The following is a 26,983-nucleotide window of genomic DNA, read 5'->3' on the forward strand; positions in this document are numbered from 1 at the left end:
GAACTGACTGTGAAGTTGTACAAAGAATCAATGTATGCGATGGCAAGTCTTTATGAATGAATCAGAAGGGGAGAGAGGAAATAGTAAAAACATCACAAGTTTGTCAATTGCGTTAAAGATGCAACTAAGGTTCCCCTTTTCCTTAGCGTACACCTCTCGATGATCAGCCGTATTCCCATATTTCTATGGTGAAACGGGGATGAACATAATGAACGCAAGGTTGTTTATATCTCTGGAAATACTTCTTGCTTTAGTTAACGCATTCTTCCAACCTTATCTCGATAGGCAGAATAACATCTTCACTTCTGCTCTCACAGGTGAAGATGTCGTCGAGCATGCTTTAGCTAAACTTAATTATTTCCTTAACACAAATTAACTCACTCGCTTAATTCTTGCTATTTACCCTTGGGATTAAGAACACATCATGGAGAAAATGGATTATGGATGTACGGAAAGAGACAGAGAGATGACAATGGTGACTATCATAACATTTAATTCTAAAATTAAGCGTTTGATACATGTTGTGATGAAAGATTAGAGAAGATGAATACAAAGGATGAAATAGAGATTAGAAACAAATACGGAAAGTGTGTCAACATCTTGACACAGATCCCGAATGGAGATTGTGCTTACCGGCGTGTGGAAGTGGTGGAGAGGAACGCTTCCCTCTCAGGCTTGCTTTCCTGGTAGAATTGACCTTCGCATAGAGCTTCAACTACGGGAATTGGAAGAATTCTCTTCTCGGAGACTCACCTCTCGGCCTTGTCTCGTGGTTCTCCCGGATCTACTCTGTAAATCGCTTCAGACCAGCCTCTCTCTCAGAATCAGTATATGCACGTCTCTATGTATACATGTATATTTTTCAGGGAATTTGAAGAAGCTATTTATAGGCAAGGTTTGGCTCTTTGAATGTGTGGTCCCCACTGTATAGTTATGGTAGTTCCTAAAATGGCGAAATGAGAAATTCCTTCTATTATGCAATCAACCGGTCAGATATGCAAACTGAAAGCTGTACACTTGTCAGAATCTTTCGCAAATGCATTGCCCTTTACATCTTCGATCTATCGTCGCATGCAGTATTGTTTTTTTATTACCGCATGCGATTGAAATTGTGTTGATCACTAGAGCTCTTGATCGATTGTCAAATGCGCCGTCATTGCGTTGATCATCTCTTTGTTCCCGATTGATGGGCACAATGCGACGTAGATGCGTTGTTTATTTTGCTTTTGAGCCATGAATGCATGTGGTGACTGATTTTCTGCAAAACAGAAACTGAAACATTCTATTCTACCATCGCAATGGTGTTAGTGGGTGTATTTACGACATTTCATAATTTTCGCATTTATTAGCCAATTTGTATACTATCGACGCAACTTTTCTTTCTTTTAACAATATCTAAATAACTTCTATCGTCTTTATCTAGTTGTTGTTGCCGGTTGTCTCTTAATCTCCTTTTGAACGTCCTCTCAATCTCCGGGTCGTAATTCGCCAGAGATTGAGAGCTGTAAAGAAATCAGAAAAATTAACGTTAGCACACTGATGTGCCAAAGTCCCCGGCAACGGTGCCAAAAACTTGATGCGTTATTTTATGAGGTAAAATCATGGAATGAAATGCGGTGATGAAAATGCGTTGAGAACCAAATTTTCTCAGTGGAATCCAAGTATAAACCCCACGAAGTTTCCTAGTAAGTCTAGGGTCGAACTCAGGGACTAAGGAAATCGGTATGCGGTGATAATTTTCCAAAAGACTTTGCGGTAATCGGTAATTCAAATAGTTGTTTGGTGTTGTTGTTTACGGTAATAAAATAAACGAATGCGGCAGAGTTTCGAAAAGAGTTGATAATACAAAAGATTCGATGAGTATGCGGTGAACGGGTTGAGAAGGGGTTCGACTAGCACTTCCTAGGATGCGTTCATGTTATGCAATCATGCAACACAGATACAATAGCAAACCATCTCTCGATGCAGATGCTACGGCTTCTAATACTAGAACGCATGCGATATATGCAATGAGTCTATAGGACCTACATATAAGCCTCTATTCCTATTTATGCGATGACAAAATGACACACACACAAATAAGGCGACCACATAATATCATAACCTATCTCTAGGGTGCATGCGATGTAGGTTGGTGATGCTCAATTTTATGAAGTGGAAATGTGGGTGATATGCATTGATGAAATTGCGTTGTGCACTCAAGTTTCCTCAGCAAAATCCAAGTGTAAATTCCACTGAGTTTCCTGTTAAGTCCAGGGTTGAACTCAGGGACTTGTGAAAACAGGTTGCGTTGGTAATTTTTATGAAGAACTTTGCGGTAATCGGATAAATAAATAAATTATTGGGTTTTTTGTTTGCGTTAATGAAAAATAAATAAATGCAGTGGAGTTTGAAAAGAGTTGATAAACGGGAAATGCAATGAGTATGCGGTGAACGGGTTGAGAAAAGTTTTGGCTAACACTTCCTAGATGCGTTCATGCTATGCGATCATGCAACATGCATACAACAGTAAACCACCTCTCGGTGCGAATGCCACGGCTTCTAAAACTAGAACGTATGGAATATATGTGAAAAGTCTATAGGACCTATACATAAGCCTCTATTCTTATTTATGCGATGACAGAATGACACACACAAATAAGGCGACCATATAATATCATTCACATCTCTATGATGCATGCGATACAGGTTGACAAACAGAGCTTATCTCTAAGTCCCCATCTCTTGTTCATGCAGCTCTAATCTTGCTCTCTCGAGTCCAGATTCTAACCTAGCTCTCTCGAGTCATTAGGTTCTTTCTTTAGACTCTCTCTCGAATAGCTCTAAAGGGTATTTTGCACAGCATAAAACAAGACAATTGCAAGCAATGAACTTCCTAGGTCATGTTAGCTTAGTTCTTTTCAACCCATTCAACTAGTTTAGCTACTCATGCGTGCTAAGAGAGTGAACAGATGTAGAAATAGAACTTCCATTGTATAAATATAAAGATGAAGTACAAAATAACAATGCAAGTATAGAATAAAGGGCCTGGTAGCAATCTCTTGCTACCAGGCTTTTACACTATTTTTCTACTCGTGCTCAAAAGATAATCTCGCTCTCGCAAGAGTCGACCCGCTCTCTGCTTCTTCGCCTCAAGGTTCTCTCTTGAGTTGCCCTGAGTGATCTCTGGCGTCACCACTCTTCCCTTGCTCCACCTTAAAACGAAAGAAAACTATGAACAAAGACGTACGAACTGAAGTATGAAATCTCTAACTGCTGATCCCCTTTTCTGAAGGATGCCCTTGGTATTTATAGAGCATCCAGGGTGATAAGGAGGCTTCTCTCTCATGATTGTACAGATAGGACTGCTTTAATTTCTAACTGATGCGCCGAATAATTGTCACCAAAAAGTTGAATATACTTGTGATCTTTATCGGCTATCAACTTAATTCGGATTCGACTGCCATCATCCCAATATGATAAGTACATCCTTGTCCGCTTCATAGTCGAGAATGATGAAGTCTGTCGGTAAAATAAATTTATCAATTAAGACCAGGACATCCTTCACCTTCCCCTCTAGATGAACTAAGGACCTTTCCGCCAACTGGAGAGTCGCCGTTGTGGGCGTCAACTGCCCCATGTTTAACTGTTTGAAAATTGACAGGGGCATTAAGTTGATACTAGCCCCAAGATCGCAAAGCGTTTGACCTATATATATCCCGTCAATTGAGCAGGGTATCGTGAAACTTTTGGGGTCGCGCATTTTCAGCAGAATTATGGTGTTTGACTTTTGCGTTAATGCCACCGTTGCGAACTTCCCTGTGCTCCTTTTCTTTGTCACCATGTCCTTCAAAAACTTAGCATATTTTTGCATTTGTTCAATCGCTTCAGTGAAAGAGATGTGGATATGTAGCTGTTTCAAACATTTCCATGAAGTGATGGTACTGCACTTCATCATTTTGCTTCTTCTTAAGTCTCTAAGGGAATGGTGGCAGCTGTACCTTCACGATTCCCTGTTCTATAGGGTTGGAGGTGGACACAACTTCTAGTTCCATCGTCTCATTTTCTTCTGGTTCATCTTGTGTCAACGGGGTCTTGGATTCCATCGCAACTGGAGTAGTCCTTCTTGGCTTCATCTTCTCTTCCGCTATTGTCTTTCCACTTCGTAAGGTCACGACTTGACATTGCTCCTTTCCCGTATTTCCTGGGTTGCGAGGGAGCTCAGATGAACTCGGCAACGCCCCTTGCAGTCTACTTTTAAGCTCACCCACAATCTGCCCTATTTAAAAAATATCAAGATTGTGAAATAGAAGTCGCCTAATTCTGGAGTACTATTTCATTCTTCAATATACTTTATTTAATAGGTTCTTCAAGAGAGGAAATAATGGTGGCACTTATGAGCTGTTTGGCTTGAATTTTGCGTTTGACCATTCATTGTCGGAAAAATCCTGACGACCCTTCCTTTTTAACGCCATAGGTTGATAACGGTTGTTGTTGATTTTTTTTTCATGCGAAGTTGGGGTGGTTTTTCCACCCTGGATTTGTATGTGTTAGAGAAAAGGATTGTTCTTACGAAGTATAACAGATGGCGGGTTCCTCGGACATTTTTCCATTGGATGCGAATCTCCATAAGTAGCACAACTTGTGTGCTTGTCTGCTCGATTGTGTTGACCTGCCCTCTTTTGCGTTCCCGGGCTATTGATTGCGATGCCTTGTATTATATTCATCATCACATTCATTTTTGATTTTGTAGGGATGCGATGGCCCCATTGTTTGCGTCAACCTTCTCGAATTTTTTAAATCGTTGATCGCTTTCCCTCCAATCTTCGTGATTCTTCAAAATGCGATCAAGGATATTTTTAGCCTCATATAATACGTTTTGTCAAGCAAACCTCCAGCTACTGCCACATTGCAAGCCATCTGCGATGCAGGGTTCAAACCATGATAAAAGATTTCCATTTGGAGACAGCCAGGTAAGTCATTGTGCGGACATCTCGCACCAGCTCTTTAAACCTCGCCTAGGCATCGCTGAGCGATTTGTTCAATTTCCCTATTCAAAAATTTGTAATCAACTTCCTCCTTCTTGCATTCCTTGATAGGGGGAAGTATTTCTCTTTATGAACTTCTCACTACTTGTTCCCAAGACGTTATCTCTCCCCTGGTTCGAGAGAATAGGCCCCATTTCCTTGCTTGGTCGCATAGTGAAAATGGGAACAACGCTAGTCGAACTTCTCTCAGCTGAGATGTTTTGGGAACACAAAAGTATTGCAGATTTCAATGAACTTTGGAAGATAGGTGTAACGGTACCTCGCCACGCCTTCCACACAAATTGATCCGAGCCACGGTCTTGTATCATCAACCTGTTTAACCTCATCGTGCCACTGTACACATAGCAAAGACCCGGACTTTCTCGGGATCGATACTAAATCTTGACCGCCTGCCTCAACCAACCTCTTTATGATTTCAGCTAATGGAGAGCCTCATAATTCCTGGGGAGAAATCATAGAGGTTGGGCGACGTATAGTCCCGGATGGGTCTATTGCGGTCCTTAACCAGGAGAATGGGGTTTTCCATGATGTTGTTTGCATCTATTGCTCTATCTTTTTATTGTTCTGGTGTTCTAGGATTTCTCGCTTGCTGTTATCGGCGGTTGTCTCTCTGCCTTCCTCTAAACGTTCTTTCAATCTCTAGGTCGTAGTTGGGCTCAAGAACGTGTCCTTCGCTCATACGACACCCGCTTCTTCCCTTACCAAAGGAGAGGCAGTGCACAGAGATCGAAAGCTGCAAAGAAAATCAAAATGTTATCGTTAGCGCAATATATACTGCCGTAGTCCCTGGCAATGACGCCAAAAACTTGATATGTTGTAAATGTGATGTGATTATGGTGTATAATTGTGATGATGATTTATGCGTTGCACATGCAAGTTTTCCTAGTAAAACCCAAGTATAAATCTCACTAGGTTTCCTAGTAAGTCCAAAGTCGAATGTAGGGACTACTGAGTTACTATACGACAGTAAATTTTGATTCCTTTGCGGTGGCAAAAACAAATAAGTTGGTTGGTATTTTGTTTAAGTATAAATCCTATGCGACGGGTTCGAGTAAAGAGTTAATGAAATCAAGAATTACAATGAGTATGCGATGAACGGGTTGAGAAGGGATTTAGCTAACACTTCCTAAGATTGCGTTCAAGTTATGAGATCATACTATACATACACAACAGCATGTCATCTCGCAATGCAAATGCCATAGTTCCTATTTCTAGGGCGCATACGATGTATACGATAATGTCGATAGGACTTATGTCTAAGCCTCTATTCTTGTCTATGCGATGATGAATGATGCACACATATACAAGGTGACCGCATACTATCATATCCTATTTCTAGGGTGCATGCGATGCATAATAGCAAACAGAACTTATGTCTAAGTTTCTATCTCTTGCTTATGCGGTTCTAATCTAACTTTCTCAAGCCTAGATTCTAATATAACTCTCTCAAGCCTAGATTCTTTCTTTAGACTACTCTCTCAAGTATCTCTAAAAGGTGAATGACGCATACCTAAGACAAGATGATCGCATAAAGTGAAGATCTTAGGTCATGCTCGCTAAGTACTTCTCAACCCATTCGAGAATTCAGCTACTCATGCAAAATGTGAAGAGATTGAAAAAATGTTGAGATGAGAATTCATTTTCTATAAATAAAAGTGTAGAATACAAAACAATAATAGAAAGTACGGATAAGAAGCCCGGTAGAAATGTTTGATTCCCGTGGCTTTTAAACTGTCTTTTTACTCTACTCTGCCCAGAAGAATATCCTTGCTTTCACAAGTGTCAGCCCTCTGTCCTTCTCTAGCGCTTCCCGGAAGTCTTTTGAGCTGTCCAGGAATGTCCTCTCAGCGTCTTCTTCTCTTTGCTCGCCTCCGCCTTCTAAGTATAAGAATGACTATTACAGACTAACGACTATCTAATTTGTATATGATCTATCTTCTGTATATGGCGAACTCCTTTATCAATGTGGCCTTCGATATTTATAGATCTCAAGATGAAGAAATTTTCTCTCTAATGATTGCAATGATGAGAGGTCATTCAATCTTCTGTCTAATGCGCCGATTAATGGTCACCGAAAAGTTGAATGTACTTGCTACAGTGTGTCGTTAACGGCTTGTCAACTAAATTTGGATTCGACTGTCATCAGCTTTCTATTCCATCATGATTTATTATGCTTTCACCTTGATGCGCTATCTTTATTCGGCCACCTTCTTGAGCAACTCCTCGCGAACGCATACGACGCATGACTTTGCGATTGTAATCTTTCAATGCGTGCGGACGAGAATTCTATGGATCACAATTTAACTTGCACCTACGCATTTTTCCTACACAAAATAAGTACATTAGCTGCTTTTATGCGATGGGCGCATGTGATTGCAATATTCTCAGTTTATCGCTTTTGGACATGATTTTGTATCTTTTTATCGTCGCATTCCCACATTGTTTTACATCTTTGTGCTGTAATAACGTGTATTTCTGCCTGTTATCAATAAGACCGGATATAGATAGTTAGGGACATGGTCCTGCAAGATGAATTTACTCCTCCCAATTTAGGGTTAGTAGATAGGTTGTTTTCTTAAGTACTGATTCTTGATCTTGAACAAAGGGGCCTCGCCCTCTCATGTCCAATAATAAACCTTGTCCCTCTCATGGTAGAGAGGGACAAGGTTTATTATTGGACTATAAATCAATTGTTTAACAAAAGATCAATGGTGACTTAAGGAGGAAGATGTATTTACAGTGGGAAAATGGTAATTTTGACCTAGCTTAAATACGAACAACCTGTGAAGGATCGACATACTGATTATGGTTAAATTAAGTGGATAGAAATATATTTATAGTGAGGCGAGTGCAACCATCAAGCTATAGTGGTGTGCCTCAATGATTAAAGAATATTGATTAATTTGGAATTCATGATCTGTAGGTTCATAAGGTCCTTCTACTAGTTCGTAAAAGATTAAACCTTGGATTAGAAGATTGAGTGAAACTGAAATGTTCAAATTTCAATTCAGGGTTTGAATTTGAAATGTTCAATTTCAGTTTAGAGTTTGGATAATTATATTTGATATAAATAACATTTAAATTTGTTGAAATTAAATATAAATGGAAGTTTAAGATATTTAAATGTTGATTTAATTATTGATTACATGATTAGAATTCCTGTTTGAATAAGGTGTTTTATTATTTTAATATTTGATATTAAATTATTATTATTTAATTAATTAAATTTGTTTAATTAATTATTTAAATTAAATCAATTTCAAATTAAGAAATTCAATTTCAGAAATTGAATGTTTATTTATTTTAATTAAATTGAAAATTAAAATTAAATTAAATTTGAAAATTGGTTTTTTATTGGAATTTTCCCATTGCTTCATCCTTAAGTGGATTATTCCAAATTTTAACACCTAGCCCACTTTCTAAGTGTAATTTGAAATGTCAAATTGTTGAATGTCGAGTGCTTACATGAGTTTGTTAAATAAATACTTCAAATTCATAAATTGAAGAGGGATAATTCTGGAATTTTAAGAAATTGTTGAAGAATTCTTGAGCTACCAAACTCTCTCCAATCTATATCAAATTCCCTCTCAATTTTGAGTTTCCACCACTCATTCCAAGGCTGAGAATAGTAGAGAAGATACTCTTGGTGGTCTACTGAAGAAATTGAAGGTCAATTTCGCGGATTTAGCAAGGAACAAATGGAAATCTACAAAGGTTGTACATCTAAAACCCTATTTATTTGAAACTTATGTTTTAACATGCTTTTGATTCAAATTAAATGCAATTAGAGTGCTCAATGATTCTGTAGCTTCTGTTTTATGCATCTTTACTCTAATAATTGGTATCAGAGCATGATTTAAGCACTCAATTAACGTTAATATGAGTTTGATGGGTGAAATTCTAGATATGTATGTTTGGTTGACTGATATGGTTTTAATTCAATTTTGGCATCAGTATTCTCTTTGATTATGTTGTTAAATTTGTAATTGGCTCTTGATTGATGAGTCTTAATATATGATTAAGGGTCTGTAATTTTATTAAAGTCAATAGAGTTGAAACTAGGTTGTAATTGAAGATTGACGCAAGCAAACTCAGCTGGAAAAATTGCAGAAGAAGCCACTGCCAGTCAGCATCGCAACGCTACTCATACAGTGTTACAATGTTGTTCTTCCTGAAGCCCAAGGCATTGCAACACTGGGATGGAGCGTTGCAACGCTGCTCAGCCCAGCCCAGAAACGCGCACGCACGTGAATTGGTTCGCGAAAGCGGTTTGGTTTGACTGGTTCGATGGCATGGGGTCCGGTTCAACCTGCTTTGGTTCGATTAAGCCTCTTTTGGAGCTTTGGAGGGCCAGTTTGGGTGGTTCGGGTCTGGTTCATGTCAGTTCGAGCGGTCTAGAGGCTTCCTCAAGCTGTTTTTGTTTTTTTGTTTTTTTTTTGTAATAAATTAGTTTTTGCTTGCTTATGATGTCAAAGTTGGCCCATATCAATGTTGTTTAAACATTTTATGCATGTAATGTATGTTATATTTAAATTAAACATGTATATGCATATTGTATGCCATGTAGATCTAAAATCCCACCATAGGAAAGCATGTGTCATGCATTAATATATGTTATAAATTGGTTATAATATATATAGTATGCATGAATAGGGTTTCATAAGATTAATATAATTGTTATATTAATGTATGGAATGCTTAAGTATATGTTATAGTACGTCTATAATTTTATAAGAGTTATAAAATGAATTAGACATTTAAAATCTATAACAAAGATAAGATGCATGCTCACTTAGGTCTATAACAACTTGTTTTAATAGTTAAAATAGGTCGTTATCTTAAAAAACACGGTTACAAGCTCAGTCGATCTATAATCTTGTCTAAGACTAAAGGTACTTAAGTTGACAATTTACGTAACACCTCCCAACCTGGGGACTTTAGCCGATTGTTGAGCATTGTTAACCGGTTTTTTGAGCATGTGTGAGCGGTGTAAGGTAATAAAATGGGTTATCACTTAGAAATCGTAGGTTAAATCCAAATATAAATGTTATATAGGTAAACCACATAGACTTAGGATGTTTCGTAGTCGAAATATACCTAAGTACAAGAGATAGCCAAATAATTAGAACACTTTAGTGGGGGTTTAATAATATATACGATATATTATTTTTAGCTCTCACGTCCCTAAGAGTTCACACCGTGAGATCCATGCTCGGCTTCGTGTCGCTTTTACCGCGATTGCTCCATTCGAAAAGTGTTTCCATGAGTCGATATCAAGGTGAATATGGAAAGTAGTTCATAGTAAGTGGGTGCAAGAAATGTGCTAGGATATCCTATGGTCTCTTCCATTAATTTGAACCGTAAGATTCTTATGTTGCGACTATTGTTGTTTTTAGGCAGCACTAGCTAGTCGTTTTTACGGCGCCTCGAAGGGTTGTAACATAGGATTCGGAGCAACCCAAACTTCAGAAATGAATAGGGTTTCTTGGTTTTGATTTGAACATTATCTCCCAATTCGGGGGAATATTCATAATGTTCTATGCAATCTGAAAATGGAGGGTCAAACTTACAAGAGTTATTAAGTGTTAGTAAGTTCTTGACCATAAACGATAACTAAATGACTATAGGAATAAGAGTTATTTTGGATATAGTATTTGGTCAAGAATGTCTTGCTTTAGTGAATGAGTATTTGACTGCCCCTCGGTAGTATCTATTTCGACTCACTAAAGCATAATTGCAAATAAATAAAGAAATATGAGTACTTTATTACTTTTGCTAAAATTGGATTCAGATGCAATTTACTCATAGAATTTGTTTATGTTTCAGCATGTCAAACTTGATTATACAATTCTTAGCCTCCGATAAGTTTAATGGAGAGGGTTATTCAAATTGAAAGTCAAACATAAACATAATACTAGTAGTTGATGATCTGAGATTCATTTTAACGGACATCCTCCTTTTCCCAATCCTAATGCAACCTGAAATGTTCGGGATATCTATGATAGATAGGTTTGGGCTAATGAAAAAGCTAGAGACTATATTTTGGCAAGTATATTTGATGTGCTTACCAAAAAGCATGAAACCATAGTCACTGCTAGACAGATCATAGGGCCATTGCAAGGGATGTTTGGACAGTCGTCCTCATCAGCACGATATGATGCTATCAAATACGTTTACAATTCACATAGAAGAAGGGGACCTTTGTTAAAGAACATGTCCTAGACATGATGGTTCATTTTAATATAGCGGAAGCAAACAGGGTTGTCATAGACGAGAAAAGTCAAGTTAGTATGATAATGAAATCTCTTTTGAAGAGTTTTCTAACCTTTCGTACAAACGCTGTAATGAACAAGATTGATTACAACTTGATGACTCTCTTGAATGAACCCCAAACTTATCAATCCTTAATGAAAAATAAAGAAAAGGAAGCAAATGTTGTTTCCTAGATGAACTTTCAAAAAGGTACTTCATCTAGTTCAAAACCCTCTAAAAAGAAGTTTGGATCTTCAAAAGATAAAAGTATCCAAATGAAGAAAAAGGAAAAAGGGAAGAAACAAATTCCTGCTACTAAGAGCAAGACAAAAGTTGCAAAAGGAAAATGTTTCCATTGTAACGTCGATGGGCATTGGAAATACAATTGCCCTAAGTATCTTGCAAAGAAGAAAGCTGAAAAGGCAAATCAAGGTAAATTCGATTTATTTGTAATATAAATGTGTTTAGTGGAAAATTTTCACTTAACCCTAGATTCGGGAGCTGCTAATCATATTTGCACTTTCTTTCAGGAAACTAGTTCCTGGAAGCAACATCAGAAAATTAAATGACTTTCAAGTTGGGAATAGGTGAAGTCATTTCAGCAGAAGTAGTGGAAGACATCAAGTTATGTTTTGGAGATTCCTACATTTTACTAGAAAATGTATATTATGTACCTAAAATGAAAAGGAAGTTAATCTATGTATCTTGTTTGCTAGAACATATGTATAAAGCCACTTTTAATGTAAATGAAGTGTTCATTAGTTCAAAAAGTGTTAAAATGTGTACAAATAAACTTGAAAATAACTTTTCTGTGTTAAAACCATCTGAGACAAAAGTCATTTTAAATATAAAGATGTTTAAAACAGCAGAAACTCAAAATAAGAAAAGAAATATTTCCCCTAACGCCTATCTTTGGCACTTAAGACTTGGTCACATAAATCTGAATAGGATTGAGAGATTGGTAAAAAAAATGACCATCTAAATCAGTTAGAAGATAGATCTTTACCTCCATGTGAATCATTTCTTGGAAAAATGTCTAAAAGTTCTTTTTCAGAAAAAGGTCTTAGAGCCAAAAAACCTCTAGAACTTATACATTCAGACCTTTGTGGTTCGATGAATGCTTTGTGGTTCGATGAATGTTAAAGCTCAGGGAGGATCTGAATATTACGTTAGTTTTATTGATGATTATTCCAGATATGGCTATGTTTACCTTATGCATAATAAGTCTGGGACTCTTGAAAAGTTCAAAGAGTATAAGACTGAGGTTGAGAACCTATGAGGTAAAAGGATTAAAACATTTCAATTAGATTGGGTGGGAGTATATGGATTTACAATTCCAAAACTATTTAGTAGAACATGGAATTCAATCCCAACTCACAGCACCTGGTACACCATAACAGAATGATGTAGCAGAAAGAAGAAATCGAACCTTGTTAGACGTGGTTCATTCAATGATGAGTTATGCCAATTTACCTCAGTCCTTTTGGGAGTATGCAGTACAAGCTGTTGTACATATACTAAACATGGTTCCCTCAAAAAGTGTTTCAAAAAACCCTATGAATTGTGGAGAGGACGTAAAGGTAGTTACGTCACTTAGAATTTGGGGATGCCCGACACATATGTTGGTGCAAAACTCTAAGAAGTTGAAACGACGTTAAAAAAAAATATGCCTATTTGTAGGATACTCCAAAGAAACAAAAGGTGGTCTATTTTATGATCCCCAGGAAGATAAAGTATTTTATTCGACAAATGCTACATTCTTAAAAAAAATATATGCTACATTCTTAGATAAAGTATTTGTTAATTGTGGTCGATTCCATTAAAGACCCATAGTTGCACTCTTCTCATTACAAATATGTTTCTGTGTCCATGGATATAGACCAATAACAGTAAGTTAGTCCTTCATGAGTGTTTGTAACACCAGCTGGACCAAATTACCGTTTTACCCCTAGGTTACCTCTACATCCTTAGGTACTAGTGCTCCTCTAATGAACAACCTGTTTATGGTCAAACCATTAAATAGAAACTTCTCTCAGGTTGATGAGAGGGTAGGGCCTTTTGTTCAAGTCTCCAAGATACCACTTAAGTGAATACTCATCTATTTACCTTGAAGTCAAGAAGGAGTGAAATCCATCTTGTATAATTATGTTTCCAGCTACCCCTCGGTCTTATCCCCAAAATGGTAAGCATATTGAGTCAGCGAACTGGCCACTCTCACCCATACAAATAAAAGGACAATCCCTCGTGAATAGAAGTTCATAATATACTCAGGAGTTAGACTAATTTGCCTAGGTCATCCTATTGAAATAGAAACCTAACTAGTCAACGGAGTTACATCTAGTGGTTACTATTTCATGATCCGGTCTTGTGCAAACTCATTGCACAGGATACCCCCACTTGTTTCCTATACGAACGCGTTGGATCACTGGGTTTGTATTAAATTTAAAGTGGGTTGTATCCCTAGGTACCCAACCTTATCCTTATACTATAGATCCTTTAGGTTGTAATTTGAACATTTATCTCTATATGTCTCTACATACAGTACAAGACTCATAAGATAGCCTAGGATGTTAGTTTATTGGATTTTAGGGTTAATAAGACAAAATTAAATAAAACATCAATAACACTTATTGATAAAAACATTAATAATTATTTATTAATGACGGTCATTTAATTACATTCACTACGTACGAGTTTTAGGACATAAAACCCAACACTTTCTACCTCGATCAGTTTGAAGTGTCTTGATTGTTTTACCTAATGTATTCTTAACTTCAAGAGCTTTAGTGGTAAGTACGAGTTGATCCGCAGGGAGTGCGATTTGTTCGTTAAGCTAATTTCCTAACTAGAGCGCTAAATGAGGGGTTTTGGTGTGAATGAGATGAATGCGTAAAATTGAAATAAAAGGGTAAATGGAATCTAGGATAGAGGGTCTATCTAATTTCTAGAGCAAGAGAGAGTATCTTATGTAATTTCTATCATGGAAATTAATAATTAAACAAATATTCCATTATATGCATGCACGACTACCAAATCGATTCGATTTAACTAATCTCTACAAAAGCCGACAATCAATTAAATCGAAATCAATCAAACATCTTAATTATTAATTAAGGTGGGAAAGACCATACCCTAATTAAACTATATGCTCTTAATTCTATTGGGTTCTTGGCGATCATGTAGAATTAAAAATCATATGCATTAAGAATGAGGATTCAATCGCATCGATTAAATGTTAGGAAAAGCCATACTCAATTAACCAACGTATTTTTCAAGATTCAAGATTCATTGTCAAGATTCAAAATCAGTCTATAAATCTAAGCATTCACATCCAATCTTTTGCTACCGAGGTAAGTTCAAGCATAGACGAACACAAAGAAACATACGAGCTCGAAATTAACTATTGGAGACATGCAATTATGATAGGATCGTCAGTCCAACACACAAATGCAAATCTAAATTACATCAAGATTCAAAGAAAGCATATAATTGAAAAGCATCACATTTAATCACAGAAATCTCAAGAAATTAAACATAGGGACCTTGCTCAAAGAAATTAGATAGAAGCCACCTCTTAATTCATAGACAAACCAGAGATAAACATTTGATCCATCGATTACAACCCAAAATAAAAAGAAAAATTAACCTAAAGATACTGAAATCTGAAGGGAAAAGAAGAAGAATGAAGATTAACCTCGGTTTCCATCCATTCAGCATCCAAATTCAACATATTTTGACCTAAAGACGAAGAGGGATATTTATAAAATTCATCGTAGCGTTGCAACACTAGGAAGAGCATTGCAACGCTGGTGCAAATTTGAGGCTCACGCGTGAATTCAACATTTTTACATTAAAATCCATAGTGTCGAAATGCTGCACATTCTGCCTTATAGCGTTGCGCAAGCGTCAGGCGAGCGTTGCAACGCTGCATAGCGTTAGGCAAGCATCAGGCGAGCGTTGCAACTCTGTGGCAGTAATATTTTCTTAATTTTCTCTCATTTGAAGCCTAGATACTCAAATCACCTCCAAATTGCTTCAAGTTAACCTCATTCTTCACTAAATTATTAATTCTACCTCTTGATTGCTCGGTACCTACAAAATAAAACAATAATCACATAAAATCCAACAACGAGTCCGAATTAAGCTAGGAATAATAACTCTTTTTGAGAGCTATCAATATTCAATCTACGTTGCAAATTCTTTTAGTGATGCAGATTTAAGATTCATCGTTAATAGTGATTTGTCAAATTTATTAATAAATAATCAATTACTAAGGGCCTTTTTTATAACTATTTTGTTTTTTGTTTTTGTTTTTTAAAATTAAGCCTATGGACACTACTTTCACCTCCAAATTTCTTTATTTGTTATCTACTTTTCATTAATGGTTTAAAAAACCATGCCAAATTTTGAGAACTAGAAAAAGTAGCTTTTAAAAAATTGTTTTTGTTTTTTGAATTTGGCTCAGAATTGAACCATTGTACTAAAGAAAAATGCAAATCATGGTAAGAAATGTATATGATATAGACTTAATTTTTCAAAAACATAAACAAAAAACAAAATGATTACTAAACGGAGCCTAAATAATCAGTTCCTTATTGTAGACATACTGGAGAGAATTTCGATACATCCTAGAGAGAAATTTGATGTTCTCCCCTTATCGACGATATATAGTCAAAATCTCGACATTTCAAAATATCAAGAATATTTCGACAAATATCGATAAAATCAAAATCGTTCACGTACAAGCCCATGAAAAACAAGGCCCAGATCGATGTTTGCAGGCCCGTTATTGAATGAAGAAGGTGGGGAGAACTTGAAATTTATAGGAAATGGTTTGCACTAACCTCTTGAAAAACAATCTTTTATTCTCTTTAATTTTAATAATATTTTATATACTTTGTTCTAGATCCTATTTATCTATTTATTCGATTTTTTCATTTTTAAGAAATCAAAATTGAGTTGAAAGAATCCATAATTTATCCAATAAATACCTCCATCAAATCACTTCTTCTACACCACTTTCAAGTCTCAAGTTTCTTAATATTTCTCTAAAGCTCTATCTAACTTGTAGAGTTTTCTTTTTCTTTTTCTTTTTCTTTTTTTTATTTGTGTTGTATTATGTTTAATGTTATGCTTTTTATATGTCTCTTATGTTTAATGTTATGATTTTTTTATGTCCTTACAATTATGTTATGTTGGTAAGTTTAATGATATAATTTTTGTTTAATTAAAAAAATGATATAATTTTCTATCCACTTCATTTTATAATAAACAATTTACAGTTATTCTATACCTAAATATTTCATATATTTTAATTTTGTAATGAATTACCAATATTTTATATTATTTTTAACTATTTTTCTATTTCTTTTTTAAATCTATGATCTCGCATCAACATTTACACATATATTTATAATATACATCTAAAGGTTATCTTACTTTATAGAAATAGTGATTAAAAATGGTTAATTATAGTATAATTAAGCCCCAATCAAAGTCTCATTAGCTAATAATAATAATTTCCATCAATTTTCATAAAGTTTTTTTAAATTTCCATCAATATTTCTATAAAATTAAGACTTCGATATTTCTATTGACATCGATGTTTCACACTTTAATTATAGATGATAAGCATTTCACATCGATGAATATCATAGATTCAAAATTATTACACAACTTCCATCTAAATAAACTCTTATCTAAAATTTCAATTCAATCAAAATCGAAAACTATATACATATAAAATTATGTTATATGCAAACCACTTAATCATAAAGTAATTTAAGAGACATAAATTAATGGAATGAGCTATCATGTTGGTCCACAATAATGTGACTTTCATAGTTACTAACATGTCCAATTTGCCAACTTAAACAACCTTCTTTATCAGCCTTATGTAAGGTCACTGGGGCCCAAACCATATCAATCATTTGTAATTTTTGCTCTTGAGCCCTCGTATTATTGTCATATTTCTTCTTGACCCTTCTCAACTTAAGCACCCTTCTTTATAATGTATCTAAACAAAGAGGTTGATGTTTTTGTAGATGAAAAAAAATATGTTATAATATAAATGTTTTATATAATTAAAAATATATAAATATCGAAAAAAGGTTTTAAAAACAATTGTTACTCTTCTTTTAACTAGGTTAAAATACAGTTTGAGTTCACAAAAAAATTATAGTTTAATGTTATGTATAATCTTTCTCTCTTTACCACATGATTGTAGTTTTTTTTTCCTATATATATATATATATATTATTTAATTACCTTTTAATAGAAGACGCACATGCTTCTAGTTGGTGTGCTTAAAATACATGAAATGTAAATATAACTTATCCCCCACGTCCTTCTTATTCATCCTTTTTTTAATAATAAAAATGATTAGGTTATTAAAAAATTAGTACATCAATTGTAATCTCTCAAATTTTGCATCTTCAAGAGATGAAAACAAAATATATATATTGAAGCATTTTTGTCATTTAAAGAGATAAAGTATGTAGTATAGAATATGTTGTAGGTGAGACTTCGATAAAAGTTCAATCTCATAAAAACAGTTGGACCCAAGAAGACCTTTGAAGTCCATGTTGACATAAAGTGAAAAGAAGTCCTTCAACAGTGAGTTGAATATATCGAGCTTGGAACTCCTTAATCATCGTATCGAGCTAATTGCCCTCGTTGTCTAACTACCTCGACATGCCCACCTTTGATACGGTCACAAATCTCAAGCAAATGACAACCAGAAAGCCATATAAATAATAAACTCCCAACACTTGTATCAATAAGCTAATAGTTGGTGCTTTAGCCCTATGTAACACTTAATTTTATCGAAGCATCAAAGTGTGTATCGACATCGTTCAATGCAATATCTTGTATAGGTTAGCTCAATTAAGTCATAATCAAGCGAAGATTTTTCTGACGAGATTCACGCATCAGAAAAATAAAAAGAAATGGTTTTTGTTTGTATTAATTGAGAAATTGCTTAGTCATATAGTGAGCTTGAGATCATGAGGCAAGTTTTGTTTTTGGGTTTTTTTTTTTAAACTAAAAAGTTTTAAAATAATAATTTTTTGAAAATGATTAAAGAAACTCCCATAAATGTGTTTCAAAAGCAAACAGCAATTCTTCATTAACCCCAACAAAAAATATAATAATGAAGAAAAGAGAGGAAGAGAAGAGAATATCCAAAACTCAAAGGGTATGATACCAAATACGAAGAATTAAAAGGGTCGTTAGATTTAAATTATTTGTTCGTGAAGCTGAAGAAGATTCGAATCTTCCTCAACGAACATTCTTATTCTCTCAAAGCAAAATGCGAATCTGACGGCCATTAACACACCTTCCATGAATTCCCGTTTTGCATATTTCAATGGCGCCACTCTCTGCCAACTCACACATCTTCATTTCCTCATCACAACTCACTTTCCACCAATCCCTTTTTTTCTCTCCCTTTCACCCCACAATTTTCAGCGTTCAATTTCAGGGTCTTCCCCTCAATACCCTCTTCTCCATTCTTTCTCTTCCCTTTCCCCAGCCTCCTCCGCCATTGACGGCGGCCGGAGCTAAGTGGGTCTCGGTTTGATTTCCTGAAATTGTCGTTTTGTTGGTTTATTGGTTATGTCTGTCGCTACGCCGAGGTCTATTACAGAGAAAGTGTTTCAGAGGGTGGGAGGGCATTATCAATGGAGTAGTAGTAATAAAATTTGTGGGAATGATTTTAGAGAAGAGGATTATGATGATGATGATGGGACTTTGGAAATGGTTCAGATTGGAGCTGAGAGGACGAAGAATGTACTTATTTTGATGAGTGATACAGGGGGTGGCCATAGAGCCTCTGCGGAAGCCATTCGTGATGCGTTTCATATTGAATTTGGAGACGAGTACCAGGTGAATTCAAAGATTTTCCTCTTCTGGGTTTTGAGTTATTTTTTCTTTGGTTCTCTTTAGCTTTGAGTTTTTGGAATTTTTTTTTTCGTGTATCAGGTAACTTGAATAATCATATTCTGGGTTTTGAATTTTTTCTTACTTACATTTAATTCATCTTCGTTTGTTTTCTTTAGCTTTGGGATTTTTTTTTCCTCTTTTGGAATTTTTCTCTTCTGGGTTTTGAGTTTTGTCTTACTTACATTTTGCTTCATGTTCGTTTGTTCTCTTCAACTTTGTTTAATCGTGAGATTGGTTGATTATTTGCTGAAAATGTTGCTGAGCATGGTCAGTTTTGGCTTGTAATTTACCTCTGTTATTTTTTGGCCTATGTTTTACGTGGAAGTCTTGCAAACGTGCCATATATGTTTGTTCTCAATAGATCTTTGTGTATACGTGAAGATCTTGCAATTTACTCTATCTGGATTCTTGGTTACTCTGTTTTAGCCAAGTTTTGACAATTGCTTATACGGTTGGTGTTGATCAATCAAAAAGATACGCGTGTTCTGTTTTTTTCTCGTGGGAATTTTCTTCCATCTGCCAAATTTTGTTTTGTGAATCTCATTGTGAGAGAATGCTTTTCATTTTGTACAAAAAATCCATGTGAAGAGATGAGTTTTGGCTCATTCTTCTTCTTCTTCTTCAGATATTTGTGAAGGATGTTTGGAAAGAGTACACGGGTTGGCCTTTGAATGACATGGAGAGATCTTACAAGTTCATGGTAAAGCATGTTCAGCTATGGAAGGTTGCATTTCATAGTACCTCTCCTCGGTGGATTCACTCAGTCTATCTTGCTGCGATCGCCGCCTACTATGCAAAGTACATATAACATTCTCTTACGCACTTTCTCGTTCGGTTAATCTTTCCAATATATTCTCGAACTCGATACCTCTCATCCTTAACTTGTGAATTGTTAGTACAAAATGAGAAAGAAATAACATTGTGAAACGTTGAAAGGAAGACAACCATCCTTAAAACCAAAAACTCAAACGATTGTGTAATCTTTTCAATATATTTTCATACATGCTGTGGTGATTTTCTCTCTCATTTGATAGTACTCTAGTTATTAACATATTTGAATGCGCAAGTGAGCCACGGTTCAGCTCATGATTGCATTAGTTTTTATTTTTAATCTTCATTTTCGATTGACCAAAATTGATTGCATTAGTTTCGATTTTTTATCTTCATTTCAGATTGATTCGTTTATCTCAAACTCATTTCTAATTATTTTGTACACACTTGATAATAATCAAGTAACCGAGTAGAGGATGTAGAAAATTAACATTTAGTCTTACCAACTTTCTGTGTGAAAAATTAGTGGGGTGAGCCATGAGCGTAATGCAAAGAGTGAGGGTATACGATACTGAAATCACTAAAAATTAGAAGAAATCTTGCTGGAAATCTTGACTATGAAAATTTGATCTTATGAGGCTACTTATGTTGTTCATTAAATGGGGTTTCTAACTTCTTGCTGTTTTTCTTGTTTGAAGGGAAGTGGAAGCTGGTTTGATGGAGTACAAGCCAGATATTATCATCAGTGTTCATCCACTGATGCAACATATTCCTTTATGGGTTCTCAAATGGCAAGGCCTTCAGAAAAAAGTGGTGTTTGTTACAGTCATAACAGACTTAAACACCTGCCATCCGACATGGTTAGTTTCCAATTTACAATTTGATTCCCCATTTTCAACTAATGCTTGCTGATCTTTTAACTTCTTCTTACCTAACATCTGAACACTAAAAATCCAGGTTTCATCCTGGTGTAAACAGATGCTACTGCCCATCAGAGGCAGTAGCCAAGAGAGCCTTGCTTGACGGCATTGAAGAGTCCCAAGTTCGTGTCTATGGCCTACCCATCAGACCGTCCTTCGCTCGGGCAGTACTCCAGAAGGTAGATCTTTACATTTCAATACAGCAAAAACATGTAATTTTGTTTGATGGAGGTCTGATATTATGCTGTCCGTGGTTGCTTGGTTTGATTATTTGCCGTCATAGGATCAACTTAGAGAAGAACTTGAGATGGATCCAGACTTACCAGCAGTGCTTCTCATGGGAGGAGGTGAAGGGATGGGTCCTGTAAAGAAAACAGCAAAAGCTCTTGCAGAGTCCCTTTTTGATAAGGAAAATGAGAAGCCTATTGGGCAACTTGTTATTATTTGTGGAAGAAACAAAGGATTAGCCTCTTCTCTTGAAGCCTTTGAATGGAAGATCCCAGTTAAGGTCAGTTTAAAGTTATTCTTAGGGAGCTCTTTTCCTTCAAGAACTTGGTGATTGACAAAATTTTCATTGGCTTTGGACATCCATTACATCTTCTTTTCTTCCTCATTTGCAGGTGAGAGGTTTTGAAAAACAGATGGAGAAATGGATGGGTGCTTGTGACTGTATAATAACAAAAGTATGTCTTTGCTTCATTTCTTGATATGCTTCTAAAAACCTATTCTTTATGATCAAATGTATTGACCCTTGAGCTAAAACCAACTCGAGAAGATAATGTACCTTGTCATTTTACTGCCCTAGTTAAGGTTTATACATTATCCAAGTTTTCTTATAGAATTATATATCATACTGTATAAGAAATGAATTTGATTGATAAATACTTATGGTTTAATGAATCATGTTGGATTTTTGTTCATAGGCCGGTCCTGGTACAATTGCAGAAGCTTTGATTCGAGGGCTTCCGATTATTCTAAACGATTACATTCCGGGACAAGTAAGTGACTAAACTCGACATTTGCATCAAGCTTTAAGTCAGAGTTTCAGTGGCAAACACATTGCATGTCAAATCACCACTCAACCCAAAAGCTAAGTTGATGGTCGATAAATTTAATTATATCAACACTTTCAATGCTCTCCCTCGTGAGCTTAAAAAAATTGTACAAGACCCTACAAGTGATAATCAATATTTGGAAAAGACATGACATTATAGATGTTGAAACATCGAACAACTTACTTTGATACTATGTTAAATCACTGCTCAACCCAAAAATTTAAGCTAATAAGTTACAGTAAATTTAATTATATCAACACTTTTAACCATGCTAAACCATTTTTCCTTAGGAAAAAGGAAATGTTCCATATGTGGTAGACAATGGAGCTGGAGTGTTCACAAGAAGTCCCAAAGAAACAGCCAAAATTGTTGCAGAATGGTTCAGCACAAAAACAGAACAACTCCACACAATGTCTCAAAATGCTCTCAAACTAGCACAGCCCGAAGCTGTCTTTGACATTGTCCGGGACATCCACGACCTCGCCTGCCAACGCGGTCCCATGGCGCACATCCCATACATGTTGACCTCGTCATTTACAGCCTTAATTTAAATGGTTTCGTCGACGACATACTCACCATTGCCAAAACTTATTCTCCTAGAACTGCCATGTACAGTTAGCCTCCTAATATATTTTACCAATTTGTTCAAGGGATGCTACCATGATTTCCATCTTGTAAAGAGTGAAAGAAAGGTTGTGTAGGTAATGTGAATGATGTTCATGTTGTAATTTTTTTTTTTCTTTCCTTCTCTATCTCTTTCTATTTATTTTGATTGTCCAACATTTTTTGTTGGACTGCTAATGAGAAATTTTGATGACCAAAGTCATGAGTTGCTTCTAAGTCATATTACTAACCTCAATACTCAATGAATGTGACCTCATAAAAAAATAATAAAATAAATTTGTGGGATATTTATATATAAGTTATTATATAACTTTTATACTTATTAGGACTAGGAGATGTTAGTTGGATGTTTTAATACTCAACTTGTCAAATCTGAAAGAGATGTAATGTGGAAGAAATAAATCTTGTGGAAAATTTTGGCTATCTGATGTAAATTTATATTGAATCTATGGAATATTTACAGTGACATAAGAAAATTTTTGTGAAACTTTTATATTTTACATCTCTAAATCTTCACTTGTACTAGACTTGTACGATTGTACAATAGAGAATAAATGTAAAATTTAAGGTCAAAGTAAATATTAACTTTGGATTAATTCACGTATATTCTTTCTAAGGTTGAAAATTTAAATTCTCTTACATCACTCGTTGTTTTAGAAAATGTAGCATTTAATGAAAAAAAAATTAGAAAAAAATCTCTAAATTTATAGTAATATGGTAAATTTAATTTTTAAGAAAAAATATGGTAAAATAATTGGACACGTTGTTCAAGAAAAAAATATTTTTGGTCCATAGATTTTAAAACGTTTTCTTAAATTTTGAGTTTAGTTTTAATTTAATCTTTGAATTTCAAAATTTTATATTTGAATTTTGTTTCAATATGATCCTTAAGTTTAAAGATTTATACTTTTAACATTATTTTTTTAATTAAATACCCACTTTTAGTCATTGACGTCAATGCGTGTTAATTAATTTAAAATAGCTATGAAGTAAAATTTAAAATTTAATTTTAATAATTATGAACAGTAATTAAATTTAATTAATTATAATTCTTTTAAATTCTTGTAGTACAACTAAGGGTAGAAGGATTCATACTAACAATTTCGTGATCTCGTGGTTTAGGGACAATGAAAAATTAAGGTTAGAAATGTAAATCTTAGAACTTTGGGACCAAAATGAAACAAAACTCAAATCTCAAGAACAAACTGCAACGTTTTGAAACATATGAATTAAATTGAAGCTAAATTTAAAGTTTAAGAATTAAAAGTTTAACATTTTGGAGTTTAAGAACCAATATAAACTAGATTCAAAACTTACGGACGGAAAGTGTATTTTTTATTTCAAAATTTTAAAACTTAAATATAAAAGAACTAGAAGTTTAAGAACTGCAGTTAGTATTTTCAAAATCATGAAACTAAATTAAAACATGACTAATAATTGGAAACTATTATTTTGTGGACAAATATTTCAAAAACGAATGACAAACAAAATCATTAATTGAGAAAAAAAAAAGATAATTCCTTCCAAGCAAAGCAATTTATTGCAAATTGATATTTGCAAATCAGTCATTTTCCCATTTATACTTGCTTCAATAGTGGCTCTATATTCATAATTTTCCAAAGAAGCCCTTAATTTTCGTATTTTCTACTAAACGTTCCCCAAACTTTAACATTATTCCCTTTTCACCCCCGACTCGCTGATATTGACAGAGTAAAAATGGCAAGAAGAAGACGGTGAGACGGATATACCAGAAACGAAGAAACCCTTTTCTCCGATTCCCCACCATTAGCTTCGGTGTTTCCCCTTGCAATTTCCGGTAGCTATTCCGACTCCGATCCGCTCATCGGAACATAAAGCTCTCCGGTAAGTATCATCGAATCATAATTACTCATTCTGCTTACTGCAAAGCGAGAGTCGATCGAACTCCGGATTTCGAAGTTTATTGGAAAAGTCGATCCTCAGGATTCGAAAGAATCGGTGTTCGTTAGATTGGGTTGATAATTAAAGGATTCATTTCTAAAGTACCAATTGGAGATTGGATTATTGCTTAAAGAGATCGGTTCGCTTGCTCTCAGGTTTTCTCCTTCAATCTTTGCAGTTGGAAAGAATTCGAAGCTTGTACAGAAGTTTAAGACGTTGATTATTGAGAAAAATAATGGTGAGTTTAAAGTTTCCGTAAGCTTTAACGTTTTTTCTCGATGTATATATAGCATTGAAATGGTTAGAGGAAACTTGTTTATATTTTTTATCGCTTTGATCAATTTTAATGGATTAATTTTATCGTATTTCAAATGGGTATTTTTCTCTTCATGGGTTGAATTAGAATTGAGCGGGTGGTTTTCTTCTAGGTTCACCATTCTAGCTTTGTGGATGAGGAAGGAATAAGCAAGGCTTGTGGTTGTCCTTTACTTCCTTTGAAAAGTCATATAAAGGGTCCTGCTCCAGTTTCAGATCAAGGTTTAGCTCAACTTCAATTTGATTATTTTGTTTGTAGAACATCCCATCTCTCTATATGTTTCCTGCTGAAATTTATGTTGTTTGGAAATTCACAGATAAGACTGATATTGTAGATGAAGCGATTACATTCTTTCGTGCCAATGTCTTCTTTAGAAATTTTGACATTAAGAGTCCTGCTGATAAGCTTCTTATCTATTTGACATTCTACATCAATGTGGCTTTGAAGAGGCTTGAAGGTTGCAGAACTTTGGCTGTAGGAACCAAGGCAATAATTAACTTGGGTTTGGAGAATGTTCCCGTGCCCGGAGAATCGGGCTTTCCCTTTCCTGGACTGTTCCCTATTCCCCAATCTAATGAGGAAGCAGGTCAAGCTTGATCTTAGTCTTCTCTGTATCTGTACTGCTAGCATTTGTTAACTAGAAATGCTTACATACATATATAGATGCTCCACTGCCCAATGATCAACTTTTTCATTTGCTATTGGCTTTATTTACTGCATACAGATTAGACACTTTGTTCCTTTTTCAGCAATACACACAATTTATGTCAGTACTACTTTCTTTTCCCAGATGAAGATGTTTTTTTCCAATTCAGTTAATGCAGATATTATGAGTTAATCTTGTGTGCCAATAGCCTCCTGTTTCTTGTCTTAAGATTGACAATTGTCACAGGCTTCAAATATGTCCAATTTTATATGCAGAGCTATTCAGGAATTATTTGAAGCAGATAAGAGAAGAAACAAGTGGGAGACTCTTGAGTGTTGCCTATAGATCCAATGGGACTCCAAATAAATGGTGGCTAGCATTTGCAAAGAGGAAGTTCATGAACATCATCATTCCTTGATCAAGTTGCTTCCAAGACTGTTAATGCGAAAGTTAGGAACATCATCATTCCTTAATCACATGGGCTTTTTGTGGTTTCTACTAGCACTTGAGGAGTTAGTTTGTATTAACAGAATCTGAATGTTATACCAGTTTATGCTAATGCATATCAAATTCATCAGAAGCTTGGTCATATTCTTTTTCTTTTTAATAATGATCTTAAATGTAATGTGCCGTCACTTCACAACTTTTGTACATTGGATTAATCTTAATCAGAAGGAATAGTTAATGTCCATCACTCCATGTTTCTTGTTGATTTAAATACATGTTTCTCACTTGGCCTTTTATCAAGTGGTTAAGGGTTAAAAGGTCATAGATTTAATTCATGATGACCATCTACTTAAGATTTAATATCTTACAAGTTTTCTTCACATCCAAATATTGTAAGATCAAGTTAGTTGAGGTGTTTATAAACTGGTCCGAACACTCACGGATATCCAAAAAAAATTAAGGTGATTTGTACTCTTCAAATTGACTTCATCTAATCTCATACATGTCCATAGTTGTTGTATCACATGCACACGGTCCAACTATCTTTACGTATCGTATCGACCTGAACTTATTTTTTACCTTTAAAAAGATGTTTTTAAGCATTTAGAAACTCATTCTAGATCCAAAATCTACTTTTTGTTTCTAATACTTTCTAATTTGTTACAATTATTGTTCATCTCTACGTGCATACACAGGAAGGAAAATGAGATTGACTCTCTAAGTTCTTCTCAGGCCAATCCTTCTGCAACGCCTATATTATGGATCTGTGATTGATGTATTAAACAGATTTATCTTACAGTTAACACATGTTGATCCTGCCTTTTCTCTTGTCCTTTGTTTTTCTTTTCTTTTGGTTTCTTGTATTTGAAGGTTCACATGGTGCAGGGACCTTTAAGTTTCTAGTTTCAAGTAGCTATAGCTTAGGGAGGGAAGGAAGGAAGAAAGGCATATTCAAAGTTCATTCAGGTTTGCTTCTATTATGAGTATGTTTCTGTATTGACTGATAAAGTCATTAAACATTTGATTTATTGTCGTCCACAGAAGCAGACAGCAAGTACAAAATC

The 26,983-nt window shown here is 35.1% G+C and overlaps 2 protein-coding genes across 3 annotated transcripts; both read left to right on the forward strand.

Moving 5' to 3' along the window:
• Positions 1 to 18,562: 18,562 nt before the first annotated feature.
• LOC120079310 (monogalactosyldiacylglycerol synthase 2, chloroplastic) lies at positions 18,563 to 22,788 on the forward strand. The gene is made up of 8 exons (XM_039033463.1): positions 18,563 to 19,163; positions 19,846 to 20,018; positions 20,690 to 20,851; positions 20,949 to 21,090; positions 21,195 to 21,419; positions 21,532 to 21,594; positions 21,835 to 21,909; positions 22,257 to 22,788. Exons 1-8 carry the CDS (start codon positions 18,894 to 18,896, stop codon positions 22,515 to 22,517), a joined length of 1,371 nt encoding a protein of 456 aa, XP_038889391.1. The 5' UTR covers positions 18,563 to 18,893; the 3' UTR covers positions 22,518 to 22,788.
• Positions 22,789 to 24,260: 1,472 nt separating this feature from the next.
• On the forward strand, positions 24,261 to 26,163 carry LOC120079662 (actin-related protein 2/3 complex subunit 3). Of its 2 annotated transcripts, none has more exons than XM_039033952.1 (5): positions 24,261 to 24,453; positions 24,689 to 24,748; positions 24,939 to 25,047; positions 25,143 to 25,412; positions 25,748 to 26,163. In XM_039033952.1, the coding sequence occupies exons 2-5, from the start codon at positions 24,746 to 24,748 to the stop codon at positions 25,888 to 25,890; spliced, it is 525 nt and encodes a 174-aa protein (XP_038889880.1). In that variant the 5' UTR covers positions 24,261 to 24,453; positions 24,689 to 24,745; the 3' UTR covers positions 25,891 to 26,163. The 2 variants fall into 2 exon arrangements, with proteins under 2 accessions (XP_038889880.1, XP_038889879.1); XM_039033951.1 differs by having other exon boundaries at positions 24,262 to 24,453; positions 24,666 to 24,748.
• Positions 26,164 to 26,983: the final 820 nt, after the last annotated feature.

Source organism: Benincasa hispida, chromosome 6 (assembly GCF_009727055.1).
Source record: "Benincasa hispida cultivar B227 chromosome 6, ASM972705v1, whole genome shotgun sequence".
Classification (NCBI taxonomy): Eukaryota; Viridiplantae; Streptophyta; class Magnoliopsida; order Cucurbitales; family Cucurbitaceae; genus Benincasa; species Benincasa hispida.